This window comes from Palaemon carinicauda, chromosome 42, assembly GCF_036898095.1.
Source record: "Palaemon carinicauda isolate YSFRI2023 chromosome 42, ASM3689809v2, whole genome shotgun sequence".
Classification (NCBI taxonomy): domain Eukaryota; kingdom Metazoa; phylum Arthropoda; class Malacostraca; order Decapoda; family Palaemonidae; genus Palaemon; species Palaemon carinicauda.
Window position 1 is genome coordinate 21,975,424 of NC_090766.1, and position 14,712 is coordinate 21,990,135.

A 14,712-nucleotide genomic window follows, 5' to 3' on the forward strand; every position below is an offset into this window, starting at 1 on the left:
GAAGAGAAGTCATTGGATTGACGAGTTAAGAAAACTTGCGGTATAGACGGGCACAGAATGACCGTAAACAGGCGTGTTGAAGGACATGTCTAAGGCCTTTGTCCTGGAGTAGACTGGCAACGCCTGATGGTTATGTACATAATGAGCTTCACTTTCATTATGATTCAGTGCAAAACAGACTACTCATATGTTTTTAACACGACACTATCTCATTCTTTTATGGATTACCCTGAAACATGACACTTTTATGTATTTTTTCTCATTTTTATTCTTTGGTTTTTAAAGAAATGAGAATCTCCCCTACATAATAAAGAGCAAGTATCATTATATATATATATATATATATATATATGTGTGTGTGTGTGTGTGTGTGTGTGTATTTATCGATCACGCTCAGCCCTCCCCATCCCTTGGATAGGGGAGAGAGGAAGTAGTGATTCTCTGGTGAGAAGGGCGTGTGTGTGGGCATATGTCTCAATATTTAGCCGTCATTTTTTTACGGGTTGTGTACACTAGCATATAAGATGAAGAAACTGTATTGCTTCTCGTTCTTGTATGGCTCAGATTCATTGCGTGTGTGATTTATTTTTCCTTTTTGCTTTCCTAAAATCTAATAAATTTTCTTCCTTCTCAAACTTCAAAAGTTCAAACTTGCAGACAATTGATTTTATGTTGAACTGGATGACATAAGGTTCTTTTTATGGTTTAGATATGAAAGATCTGTTTAAATGTTTCTGTTCTTAGAATATTGTATTTTTATTGTTAATTGCTTTTCATATAGTTTATTTATTTCCTTGTTTCCTCTCCTCACTGTGCTATTTTTCCTTTTTGGAGCCCTTTTTCCTTCTAGGGTTGTAGCTTAGCTAATAATAATAATAATAATAATAATACTTTTAAACGCCAACAGATGGCGGTAATAAGTTTGTAAACAGAGAGGCTTCGGCGTATCATTATAGCGTAGGAATCTGTAGAGTTGCCATTCGTTGCCATTTTCGCCGAAAGGACAAAAGAAGGTTGGATTGCGTGTAGTAGGTTATTGCCATCAAACATTCAGCCCTTGGCTACAGCCTTGGTGTAGCCTTTGGATGTAACCCGGCCCTTTTGTTGTCATCGTTTGGTTTCTTCACATTTGTTTATTGTTTTAATTACCTAATTTTATTATCTGTTTAAGGTTTAATGAGATTTCATTGTGAGTTAGATGCAATTGGTGGAGAAAATTGTTTGCCAATAAACTAATTAATTTTTTTTTACGAGATGTAATTAATTACATCGTTTTATATTCTCATGGAAATGCACGCTCTCTAGCTAGAAAAATGAGAGAGAGAGAGAGAGAGAGAGAGAGAGAGAGAGAGAGAGAGAGAGAGAGCTGATTAATGTAAGTAATTATCTTTCAATAATTAAGAAATTTTTCGCCAAGTGTAGTTACTACATTGAGAGAGAGAGAGAGAGAGAGAGAGAGAGAGAGAGAGAGAGAGATTAATGTATGTAAAAAGTGGTCATAAGAACAGCCGATGTTTATTGTTTTTTCTCTGTTTACGCAACGTAAGACTGCATACAAGAGTGGCTGCCTGCGGTATGTACTCACACCCCTACATACCAGATATGAAACTTGAGGAATGTTCCCATATTTACGCTCCGGCTAATGTACACACCCTGGCTACAGATGAAAGAGAATACAGAATCCCGTACTATTAAAAAAAAAAGTGTTTGTTCTGGTGTGATTATTTAAGGGACTCCTTTGAGAGATAGATGCGCTGTATTTTCATTACTGCTAAGCCTATAGTCCATTTCTTTTAGCGATGCATATTTGCACCGACTCTCAGCGGTGCCCTTTTACCTCGGAAAAGTTTCCGGATCGCTGATTGGTTGGACAAGATAATTCTAACTAATCAGCGATCAGGAAGCTTTTCTGAGCTAAAAGGGCACCGCCGCGAGTCGGTGCAAATATGCATCGCTAAAAGAAATGGACTATAGGTGTTCGCTTTTTCTGTTTTTCCGGACACATTCGGTATTCATTGCTTACTTCTTTATATCGTTTGAGAAACAGATAGTTCTCTCGTTCGATTGCTAGTGTACGTGACCTGTCAAAAATGATGGCTAATTATTTGAAGGAAAGTGCCCGCACACGCACCCATCTCATCAGTGTATGACTACTTCCTTTCCCCCCCTGCCTTAGGACGGGGAGAGCTTAGTGTAATCTTATATACAGTATATATATGTATATATATATATATATATATATACATATATACATATATATATATGTATATATATATATATATATATATGTGCGTGTGTGTGTGTGTATATGTATATATATATAGAGGCACTTGCTCTTTATTATATTGGGGAGATATCCGTTCAAAATGAAGTAACTGACAGAGAATTGATTGAATTATATAAATAGAAAGGACACCAGATTTTAGTGGATCTAAAAATCGTGTAACCTGTCTCTCATTTTCAACTTTGTAGGTTAATAATATATATTAAGAAATGAAAGAGGAAAAGAAAGGATATATATTTTATTAGCTTCTCTCATCTTGATTTATTTATTCATTTATTTATTTATTTTTGGTTGTTGAGATGCTGTAACCAACTTGCTGTTTATATTTCCATACCCAATTGCTTTAAATTGGCGAGGTTGTTAAACAAGCGTTATTATTAATTAAAGGCCGCTCTTGAATGGCTGAGGCAATGGACAGTGACATTGCCCTAGCAAGCAAGACAATTTCCTAGAGACTGACCGTATATGCACACACAAACACATACAGTATATATGAATATATATATATATATATATATATATATATATTTATATATATATATATATATATATATATATTTATATATATATATATATATATATATTTCCTAGAGACTGACCGTATATGCACACACAAACACACATACAGTATATATAAATAAATATATTTATATATGTTTATATATTTATATATATATATGTTTATATATTTATATATATATATATATATATATATATTTGAATATATATATATATATATATATATATTTATATATATATATATATTTATATATATATATATATATATATATGCCCCCACTTCACCCAGGCTAGGACCAGTGAGGGCCAGACAGTGGCTGCTGATGACTCAGTAGGTAAACCTATAGGCTCCCCAAATCCCCCCCCCCTCTCATCTTTAGCTCACAAGGATGGTGAGGTTGCAGCTACTAAAAGAAGTAACGGGTTTGAACGTGACTCGAACCCCAGTCTGGCGATCACCAGGCAAGGACAGTACCAACAGGCCACCACAACAAGATAAGATGTTACTTAGTGAACTTGAGTAGTATAGTCGAGTTTCCTATCTGTGAAACTTCTATGCCAAACATAGAGATGACTCAGATGGCCAGTTCTTGTTCTGAAATTTGGATTTTGAGTTGTGGTATTTGTGTTCTATATCGTGAAAATGCTCTTGTGAAATGAAAGAGAATTCAGCTATTTGTGCTAAGAAATATTCAGAGGATTTAGAGACATTTGAATATGTGATTTTTTTTGTTTTCAAATGGGAAATTGATGTTATAGGAATGTTAGTAGCAGATACGTTTATGCTTTATTATTTATTTGTTTGTTTTAAGGGAACTTGAATTAATAATAATAATAATAATAATAATAATAATAATAATAATAATAATAATAATGAAAATGGCTATTATAACATGATTGCAGATACTTGTATGCAATGTTTTCTCTTTGGTTAGTTTAAGGAAAATTTGATTAATAATAATAATAATAATAATAATAATAATAATAATAATAATAATGATAATGATAATGCTGATGATTTGAAAGACTTAAAACATGCCTGGACATTAAAACCTTTGCCCTTTTTATTCATTACTGTAATTGTTACTTAGTAATGTTACTCCTCTATGAAAATGTGTTTGTGTGAGCTCAAGTCCCTACCGCCCAATTTCCATAACTCCCATATTATTTAAAGTTTTTGAACGTCTTCTGGCAAAACGTCTTAATAGGTTCGCTGAAGGTAATCATCTACTCCCTTGTTAGCAATTTTTGTAAAGGCCTTGGAACATGTGATGCCATTCTTACAATCTCCAATGGTGTACAGAAATCCTTTGTATGTGATCAGGAAGTTCGTATGATTGGCCTTGATTTTAGTGCTGCCTTTGACCGTGTTAATCATGAGGCCCTTGTTTTCAAACTCAAACAGTTGGGAGTGGGTGGGTCGTTTCTTAGCATTATTGTTGATTTTTTAAGTAATAGATCTCAAAGAGGAGTTGTTGATGGACATCCCCTGAATGTAGATCTGGGGTTGGTGAATCGCTTAATAACGATTTAGCTAAAATTAGTGCATGGTGCAAATTATGGGGTATGAATAACAAAACTCAAAGTATGATTGTAAGTAGGTCAAGGACGGTGGCTCCTCAACATCCGGATCTCAGTATTGATAGTGTTTCTTCAAATTTGTATGATTTTCGGTGTGATTTTCGACAGCAAATTTACTTTTGAGAAACACATAAGGTCTGTGTCTTCTTCAATTGCGCAAAAAATTGGCTTATTGAGAAAGTCTTACAAGATTTTTGGTGATCAATCTATTCTGAAGAAGTTTTAATTCTTTCATTCTACCTTGTTTTGATTATTGTTCTCCTGTTTGGTCTTCAGCTGGTGATTCTCAATTTAATTGGTTGGACAGAAACTTACGGTCTATTAAATATCTTATTCCTGATCTAGGTATTAATCTTTGACACTGTCGATCAATTAGTTCATTATGCATGTTGCATACGATTTTTCGTAACTCTGACCATCCTTTACATTCTGATTTCCCTGGACAATTCTATCCTGTTCGTAATACTAGGCAGGCAGTTAATTTTAATAGCCAGGCTTTCTCCACCATGACGCTTAATACTACACAGTATTCTGGAAGTTTTATTCCAGCTGTGACCAAGTTGTGGATTGATCTCCCTAATCGGGTAGTTGAATCAGTAGAACTTCAAAAGTTCAAAGTTGCAGCAAATTTTTTCATGTTGACCAGCCTGACATGAGTCCTTTTATAGTTTATATATGACATATCTGTTTTGGCGTTGTTAATAGTTTATATATGACATATCTGTTTTGGCGTTGTTAATAGTTTATATATGACATATCTGTTTTGACGTTGTCACTGTTTTTAGAATGATTTATTGTTAATTTGTTCTCATCATTTATTTATTTCCTTATTTCCTTTCCTCACTGGGCTATTTTCCCTATTGGAGCCCTTGGGCTAACAGGATCTTGCTTTTCCTACTAGGGTTGTATCTTGGCTAATAATAATAATAATAATAATAATAATAATAATAATAATAATAATAATAATAATAATAATATTCTCATGATTTTTATTATTAATCAATCTTTCTTTTCTTTATTAATTATTTTCTTCTCTTGTTTCAGGTTGGTTCTTCTCATTATTACATTATTCTAGGGGTGAAAACCTGGTAAGTCAGCGAAAATTTTATTAAATGTTGATAAATCATTTTAAAAAAAATTTAATATTAATATAAAAAATTTATTATATGGTTAAATCATTATATTTATAGTTATAGGAATACTTATAATTTAGAGGTAGTAATGAGTAATATTCAGTGCGTGTAATCTTTATATATTGACTTTTTAACATGGTATAATATTCTACAACGAATATAAATAATTAAGTTCTTAAAAAAATTTATATTTTAGAAAACTTTCCTTGCGATCTCTCTCTCTCTCTCTCTCTCTCTCTCTCTCTCTATATATATATATATATATATATATGCATATATATGTATATTGAGAGAGACAGATATATATTTATATACTTTGTATATATGTATAGGCATACAGTCTGTGTGTATATATAAATATATATATATATATATATATATATATAAATGTATATGTATCTACAATATACTGTATATATATATATATATATATATATATAAATGTATATGTATGTACAATATACTGTATATATATACATATATATATGTATATATATATAAATAAATGCATATGTATATACAATATATATATATATATATATATACATATATATATATATATATATATACATATATGTTATGTATATGTATATACAGTATATATATATAAAATTATATGTATAAATGTATATATATATGCAGTATATATATATATATATATATATAATGATATATATAAATGTATATATATATGTATATATATATATATATATGTATATATATATATATATATATATAAATTATATATGTATGTATGCATAGTTGGATGCCCCCAATCAAATGTAACATTCACAAAAACATATAACTCTGAGAGCTGATATATACCCACGTAGTGGTCTGCTAATGCAGACGAGCATAGAAACAAGCAAAGATCTTCCCCACTGCAGAAAGCAGAGTTCTGTTTGAAACAAGCATACATGAAAGTGAGCTCGCTTTCGTGTTTTCACTTATCTTTGAAGTTCTTGAAGGTGTTCAGAATCAAAGGGTTCTATTTTATCATCTTTTTTTTCAGTTAGATCTTTTTCATTTTTCCCTTTGGTCTATATTGACGCTTTCTTGTGTATTTTTGTTTTGATGTCAGGAAACATTTGATCTGTCAAAGGTTTGAAATGAGATGTAAAATGTTGTTTAACTGATTGAAGTTTTTTTTTTATTTTTCTTATAAGTAATTTATATGTATGTATAAATATATTTTAATGGGTGTATGTATATGTATGTTTTATATATGTAGTATATGTACACATGTATAGTATAGTGAAAAATATACAGGCTACATCGCATGCTTCAGCGAAAGATCGTCAATATATATATATATATATATATGTATATATATATCTATATATATACATATATATATCTATATATATATCTATCTATATATATATATATATATATATATACATATACTGTATATGCACAGTATATATTTTCTTTTCTCTCAGTAAATGCACTATATAGCCATAAACAAAAAAACGAAGGAACATATTTTCAACGCACTATTTCTTATAAGTAGGATTCAATATGTGGAAATGGGGACTCTCTCTCTCTCTCTCTCTCTCTCTCTCTCTCTCTCTCTCTCTCACATACATGATTCCAGGATGTAATGTACATCGGCCTCCGACCCATAAACTCAGGCCAATCAGGTTATAGACTCTGCGCTGGTAAATAACACATAAATTCCTGAGCCTCTGATAACATTAACCACTCGCTCCTATTCTAAATTCGCTTCTTCTCTCCTTCCTTCCGTTATCATCCTTTTAACGTTGTTTCTCTGCATTCTTATTCCTCTTTTTGTTTCATCCGCCATTCTTCCATTCATCCTAATAATTCTGGTAATATACAGTTTTTATTTCTAGCTTTCCCAGTTTCTGCAGCTTCTCTTTTCTATCGCCATCTGACGTCTTACATGGACGGAAGACTATTTTCTTAATTTATTCTGAGTTTCTTATATTCTTTAGGCTCTCTTAAGGCATTTAGTTACCTCTTATACATTTTCTTTTAATAAGAATATCCATATTTACGCATATCATATGAATGTATTTTTTTGCTTCATTCATCTTTTATTCTACTGATATGTTGAACTTCCTTTACACTGAGCTTTAAGCAATAAAATTTTTTTCTCTGAAATGTCTACTGTCAACACCCAACCAGTTCACAGACGCAAGCATATATATATATATATATATATGTGTGTGTGTGTGTGTGTGTGTACATGTATGTAAACACACACATATATACATATATATATATGCTTGTGTGTGTGTTGTACATATATATATATTTATATATATATATATATGTGTGTGTATATATATATATATATATATAGCATATCATCAATTATTTAGGCTAGTTTTATTTAAAACTCATTTGCGAGATTCAAAAAATCCTACTGTAAATTCCTTTTTATTAATTATTTTAGAGACTTCTCAAAAAGTTATTCATTGAAGTGGTATTCAATGTAGTAGTCTAGTGAATTCATTATTTTGGAAAACAATACGCAACAAAATGTTTAATTATGATTATATAATACTAAACTCTTAACGCAAGAACATATACGCCAAGTTATTCCCGAAGTTTATTCAATTTATTATATATGTTAAAACTCGAGATGGCATTGTAAAATCATCATTAAAGGGTAGAAGAGGAAGATATTTTATCATAATTATATTATTATTATTATTATTATTATTATTATTATTATTATTATTATTATTATTATTATTATTACTAGCCAACCTACAACCTTAGTTGGAAAAGCAAGATGCTATAAGCCCAAGGGCTCCAACAGGGAAAAATAGCCCAGTGAGGAAAGGAAATAAGGAAATAAATAAATGAGAATAAATTAACAATATATCATTCTAAAAACAGTAACAGCGTCAAAACAGATATGTCCTATATAAACTATTAACAACGTCAAAAACAGATATGTCATATATAAACTATAAAAAGACTCATGTCAGCCTGGTCAACATAAAAAAATTTGCTCCAACTTTGAACTTTTGAAGTTCTACCGATTCAACTACCCGATTAGGAAGATCATTCCACATTATATTGATTAATATAATAGTATATGAATGCTGAAGATTGTTTAGCATTATAATTTACGCGTGCAATGCGCATGTGTAACTAATGAATTTTCAAACCCTTTATTTCCACGTCAAAATCAATTTAAATATTTTCCTAATGTGAAAAAAAAAAACAGAGAGAGAGAGAGAGAGAGAGAGAGAGAGAGAGAGAGAGAAACGCACCGTCGCGTGTCGTGTTTGTAATCGAGGTATCGGTCTATTATTATCAAAGGCAACGAAGCTTTCTTCTTAATTGTTTGAGCGAAGGAATACTTGATTATAGTTTTCAGAAACATTCTTCAGCTGTTTTTTTTTAATCTGTTTTTTCTCTCTTTTCGATTCTGCCAATTCTAAGCAAGTTTCCCAAACAAACTTAATGTTTGCTTGACTCGGTAAACAGTGATTTCGTTTCTCTGCAAGTCAACATTGACGTTTGAATGTCGACAAAGCTTGGAACTACAGATGTCTGAATCAAATGTTAGACAGCGCCTTTTATTACCTTATTTCTGGCTAGAGAATTGGGGGTCTGGTGGAGGGCTAGAGAAAAGGGGGTCTGGTGGAGGGCTAGAGAAAAGGGGGTCTGGTGGAGGGCTAGAGAAAAGGGGGTCTGGTGGAGGGCTAGAGAAAAGGGGGTCTGGTGGAGGGCTAGAGAAAAGGGGGTCTGGTGGAGGGCTAGAGAAAAGGGGGTCTGGTGGAGGGCTAGAGAAAAGGGGGTCTGGTGGAGGGCTAGAGAAAAGGGGGTCTGGTGGAGGGCTAGAGAAAAGGGGGTCTGGTGGAGGGCTAGAGAAAAGGGGGTCTGGTGGAGGGCTAGAGAAAAGGGGGTCTGGTGGAGGGCTAGAGAAAAGGGGGTCTGGTGGAGGGCTAGAGAAAAGGGGGTCTGGTGGAGGGCTAGAGAAAAGGGGGTCTGGTGGAGGGCTAGAGAAAAGGGGGTCTGGTGGAGGGCTAGAGAAAAGGGGGTCTGGTGGAGGGCTAGAGAAAAGGGGGTCTGGTGGAGGGCTAGAGAAAAGGGGGTCTGGTGGAGGGCTAGAGAAAAGGGGGTCTGGTGGAGGGCTAGAGAAAAGGGGGTCTGGTGGAGGGCTAGAGAAAAGGGGGTCTGGTGGAGGGCTAGAGAAAAGGGGGTCTGGTGGAGGGCTAGAGAAAAGGGGGTCTGGTGGAGGGCTAGAGAAAAGGGGGTCTGGTGGAGGGCTAGAGAAAAGGGGGTCTGGTGGAGGGCTAGAGAAAAGGGGGTCTGGTGGAGGGCTAGAGAAAAGGGGGTCTGGTGGAGGGCTAGAGAAAAGGGGGTCTGGTGGAGGGCTAGAGAAAAGGGGGTCTGGTGTAGGGCTAGAGAAAAGGGGGTCTGGTGGAGGGCTAGAGAAAAGGGGGTCTGGTGTAGGGCTAGAGAAAAGGGGTCTGGTGGAGGGCTAGAGAAAAGGGGGTCTGGTGTAGGGCTAGAGAAAAGGGGGTCTGGTGGAGGGCTAGAGAAAAGGGGGTCTGGTGGAGGGCTAGAGAAAAGGGGGTCTGGTGGAGGGCTAGAGAAAAGGGGGTCTGGTGGAGGGCTAGAGAAAAGGGGGTCTGGTGGAGGGCTAGAGAAAAGGGGGTCTGGTGGAGGGCTAGAGAAAAGGGGGTCTGGTGGAGGGCTAGAGAAAAGGGGGGTCTGGTGGAGGGCTAGAGAAAAGGGGGTCTGGTGGAGGGCTAGAGAAAAGGGGGTCTGGTGGAGGGCTAGAGAATAGGGGGTCTGGTGGAGGGCTAGAGAAAAGGGGGTCTGGTGGAGGGCTAGAGAAAAGGGGGTCTGGTGGAGGGCTAGAGAAAAGGGGGTCTGGTGTAGGGCTAGAGAAAAGGGGGTCTGGTGGAGGGCTAGAGAAAAGGGGGTCTGGTGGAGGGCTAGAGAAAAGGGGGTCTGGTGGAGGGCTAGAGAAAAGGGGGTCTGGTGGAGGGCTAGAGAAAAGGGGGTCTGGTGGAGGGCTAGAGAAAAGGGGGTCTGGTGGAGGGCTAGAGAAAAGGGGGTCTGGTGGAGGGCTAGAGAAAAGGGGGTCTGGTGGAGGGCTAGAGAAAAGGGGGTCTGGTGGAGGGCTAGAGAAAAGGGGGTCTGGTGGAGGGCTAGAGAAAAGGGGGTCTGGTGGAGGGCTAGAGAAAAGGGGGTCTGGTGGAGGGCTAGAGAAAAGGGGGTCTGGTGGAGGGATAGAGAATAAGGGGTCTCGAGTTCACTGTGAAAAATTTGGCGTAAAAAAACTGTAAAAAACCTGGAATAATATTGCCAATCATTTACTGTTTTAAAAAGAGATATATTAACGTAAAGGAGTGATGTTACGGTCACCAACTTGCAAAAGATAATAACAAGGTAGGATAGAATTAAGGTTGCCTGTATTTTACTGAAATACGGCTGAGAACAGTATATGTTACGTAGAATTTCTGATTAAAATTACGGGTTTTTTTTAACTGTGTAGGGCTAGTGAATAAGGGACCTGGAGGAGGGCTGCTTGGAAAACAGGATTAAAGGAACGGGGAGTTGGGGGGGGGAGGGGGGGAGGGATTTCTGATTGGATTTTAAGGGTTTTATTAAGGTATCGTGAGAAGAGTTTATAACTTAGAATATTTTATTTTGAGTGTTTATTACTTCTCTTGTATTTTATTGATTCCTTGTTTTCTTTCCTCACTGGGCTATTTTTTCCTGGTGGAGCCCTTGGGCTTGTAGCATCCTGCTTTTCCAAATAGGGTTGTAGTTTAGTTAATAATAGTAATAATAATGATAATAATAATAATAATAATAATAATAATAATAATAATAATAATGATGATGATTATTATTGTTACCTAAGCTACAACCTAGTTAGAAAAGTAGGATGCTGTAAGCCCAAGGGCTCCAACATGGAAAAATAGCCCCGTGAGGAAAGGAAATAAGGAAATAAATAAACTCAAGAGAAGTGACGAACAATCAAAATTAAATATTTTAATAACAGAAACAACATTGAAACAGATTTTTCATATATAGATTATAAAAACAGATTTGCGTCAGCCTGCTCAATATAAAAACATTCGCTACAAGTTTAGATATTTACTATTGTTTACTCCCACGGGATTCGAACCCAAGTGCTGTAGATAAGGACGAAAGTTTAGTACCGGTTAACGAGATGTATATATATATATATATATATATACATATATATATATATATATACATATATATATATATATATACATATATATATATATATATATATATATATATATATATATATATATATATATGTATGTATATATATACATATATATATATATATGTATATATATACATATATATATGTATATATATATATATCTATCTATCTATCTATCTATCTATCTATATATATATATATATATATATATCTTTTTTTATTCTTTAAAAATTTATTTCTATTTATTTTTTCTATTAATTTCTATTAATTTTTTATCTTTTTATCTGTTAATCTTTTGCTGTCAATAAAACCTTTTCATGAAAAAGTCTTTTTTTACTTTTAATATTTATTTCTATGTCATCATCATCTTCTACGCCTATTGACGTAAAGGGCCTCGGTTATATTTCGTCTGTCGTCTCTATCTTGAGCTTTTAATTCAATACTCCTTCACTCATCATCATCTACTTCACGCTTCATAGTCCTCAGCCATATAGGCCTGGGTCTTCCAACTCTTCTAGTGCCTTGTGGAGCCCAGTTGAAAGTTTGGTGAACTAATCTCTCTTGGGGAGCCATCTCCATCTACCCCTCACCATGATCTCATCCACATATGGCACTCGATTAATCTCTCTTTTAGTTTCATTTCTAATCATGTCCTGTCATTTAACTCCCAATATTTAGTTAAATTTTTTATCCTTTAATCTTTGGTGTCAACAAACTTTTTTTCAGAAGTCGAGACCAACTTATACCTCTGTTGATAGACGAATTAAGGTCTCAGCTATTTCCTTTCATATCACGATACAAATGAATGGATTCAAAAGCAATATACCATTCTGCTTTTGCCATAAGTTATTCCCAAAGCAGAGGCACATCAATATAAATTATTTATTGTGAAATAATTCGATAGTGTGATTGGATTTTTTCCCAATGAAAATTTAATGGATATTGAATACATTTATTGAAATAGTAGTTATTTGTTGGGAATTTCTATGTAGGAAGGTTAAAGGTTGTCTTCAGTTGGATACATTTCCTTTCATTCCCAGTGAAAAGGTCATGTGGGAGAATTCATCTTCCAAAAAGGAAAATGGACAGTTGGTTACATTTCTTTTCATTTACCGTGAAAAGATGATTTAGAATTCATCTTCCAAAATTAAAAATGAACAAAAGTATACATTTTCTTTCATTTTTTTCTTCTTCTTCTCCTTCTTTTTATTATTATTATTATTATTATTATTATTATTATTATTATTATTATTATTATTACGAGCTAGGCTATAATCCTAGTCGGAATAGAAAGATGCTATAAGCCCAAGGGCTTCAACTGGGAAAAATAGCCCATTTAGGAAACAAGGAAATAAATAAACTATAAGAGAAGAATAAACAATGAAAATTAAATATTTCAAGAACAGTAACAACATTAAATTAGATCATTCACGTATAAACTATAAAAACTTCAAGAAACAAGAGGAAGAGAACCAAGACAGAAAAGCGTGCCTGAGTGTAGCCTCAAGCAAGAGAACTCTAATTCAAGACAGTGGAAGGCCATGGTACATAGGCTATGTCCTGCTAGAAGAGCTGCTTACCACAGCTAAAGAGTCTCCTCTACACTTACCAAGAGGAATGTAGCCACTGATTACAGTACAGAAGTTAACTCCTGGAGTGAAGAAGAATTGTTTGGTAATCTCATTGTTGTCAGGTGTATGAGGACAGAGGAGAATATGCCGTAACCAGAGAGAGGGATCCACTGTAGTACTGTCTGGCCAGTCAAAGGACCCAATGACTCGCCAACTGCAGTATCACAGCGGGTGGCTAGTGCCCTGGCCAACCTACTACCTTTCCTGTGAAAAGGTCATGGTAGAGAATTTATCTTCCTAAAAGGAAAATGAACAGTAGATTACATTTCCTTTCATTTCCAGTTAAAATATGGTGGAAAATTCAATTTTCAAAAAGGAAAATGAACAATAGTTTACATTTCCTTTCATTTCCGGTTAAAATGAGAATTCATCTTTCAAAAAGAAAAATGAACAATAGTTTATATATCCTTTCATTTCCAGTTAAAATGTAGTGGAGAATTCTTTCAAAAAGAAGATGAATAATAGGTTCATTTCCTTTCATTTCCAACTGAAATGTGGTGGAGAATCTATCTTTCAAAAAGGAGAATGAACAATAGTTTATATTTCCCTTCATTTCCAGTTAAAATGTGGCGGAGAATTTATTCAAAAAGAAAATGAACAATAGGTTACATTTCCTTTCATTTCTAACTGAAATGTGATGGAGAATCCATCTTTCAAAAAGGAAAATGAACAATAGGTTACATTTCCTTTCATTTCCAGTTAAAATGTAGTGGAGAATTCATTTTCAAAAAGGAAAATGAACGTTAGGTTACATTTCCTTTCATTTACAGTTAAAATGTGGTGGAGAATTTATCTTTCAAAAAAGAAAATGAACAATAGGTTACATTTCCTTTCTTCATTTCCAACTGAAATGTGGTGGAGAATTCATCTTTCAAAAAGGAAAATGAACAATAGGTTACATTTCCTTTAACTTCCAACTATAATACGGTAGAGACTTCATTTTTCAAAAAGGAAAATGAACAATAGGTTACTTTTCCTTTAATTTCCAACTGGAATGTGGTGGAGACTTCATCTTCCAAAAAGGAAAATGAACAATAGGTTACATTTCCTTTAATTTCCACCTGGAATGTGCTGGAGAATTCATCTTTCAAAAGGAAAATGAACAATAGGCTACTTTTCCTTTAATTTCCAACTGGAATGTGGTGGAGACTTCATCTTTCAAAAAGGAAAATGAACAATAGGTTACATTTCCTTTAATTTCCATCTGGAATGTGCTGGAGAATTCATCTTTCAAAAAGGAAAATGAACAATAGGTTACATTTCCTTTAATTTCCACCTGGAATGTGGTGAAGACTTCATCTTACAAAAAGGAAAATGAACAATAGGTTACATTTCCTTTCATTTCCACCTGGAATGTGGTGG

The 14,712-nt window shown here is 34.3% G+C and overlaps 3 protein-coding genes across 5 annotated transcripts in view; 2 read left to right on the forward strand and 1 right to left on the reverse strand.

Annotated features, from left to right (window-relative positions):
• LOC137633316 (chondroadherin-like) overlaps nucleotides 1–14,712 on the forward strand; it is a 267,884-nt gene that overhangs the window by 18,139 nt on the left and 235,033 nt on the right. The window lies entirely within an intron of this gene.
• On the forward strand, nucleotides 9,048–9,989 carry LOC137633038 (keratin, type I cytoskeletal 9-like). Its single transcript, XM_068365204.1, has one exon. It carries the CDS (start codon nucleotides 9,048–9,050, stop codon nucleotides 9,987–9,989), a length of 942 nt encoding a protein of 313 aa, XP_068221305.1.
• The window catches only part of LOC137633039 (uncharacterized), a 28,721-nt gene continuing 24,210 nt past the window's right edge, over nucleotides 10,202–14,712 (reverse strand). Inside the window, exon 3 of the mRNA XM_068365205.1 lies at nucleotides 10,202–10,731. Within this exon, the coding sequence (XP_068221306.1) occupies nucleotides 10,202–10,731 (530 nt within the window). The remainder of the gene's footprint in view (nucleotides 10,732–14,712) is intronic.

Bases quoted from the DNA above. Each gene is read 5' to 3' on its own strand.
- LOC137633038 (XM_068365204.1), top strand. From the start codon at position 9,048: ATGTCTGAATCAAATGTTAGACAGCGCCTTTTATTACCTTATTTCTGG.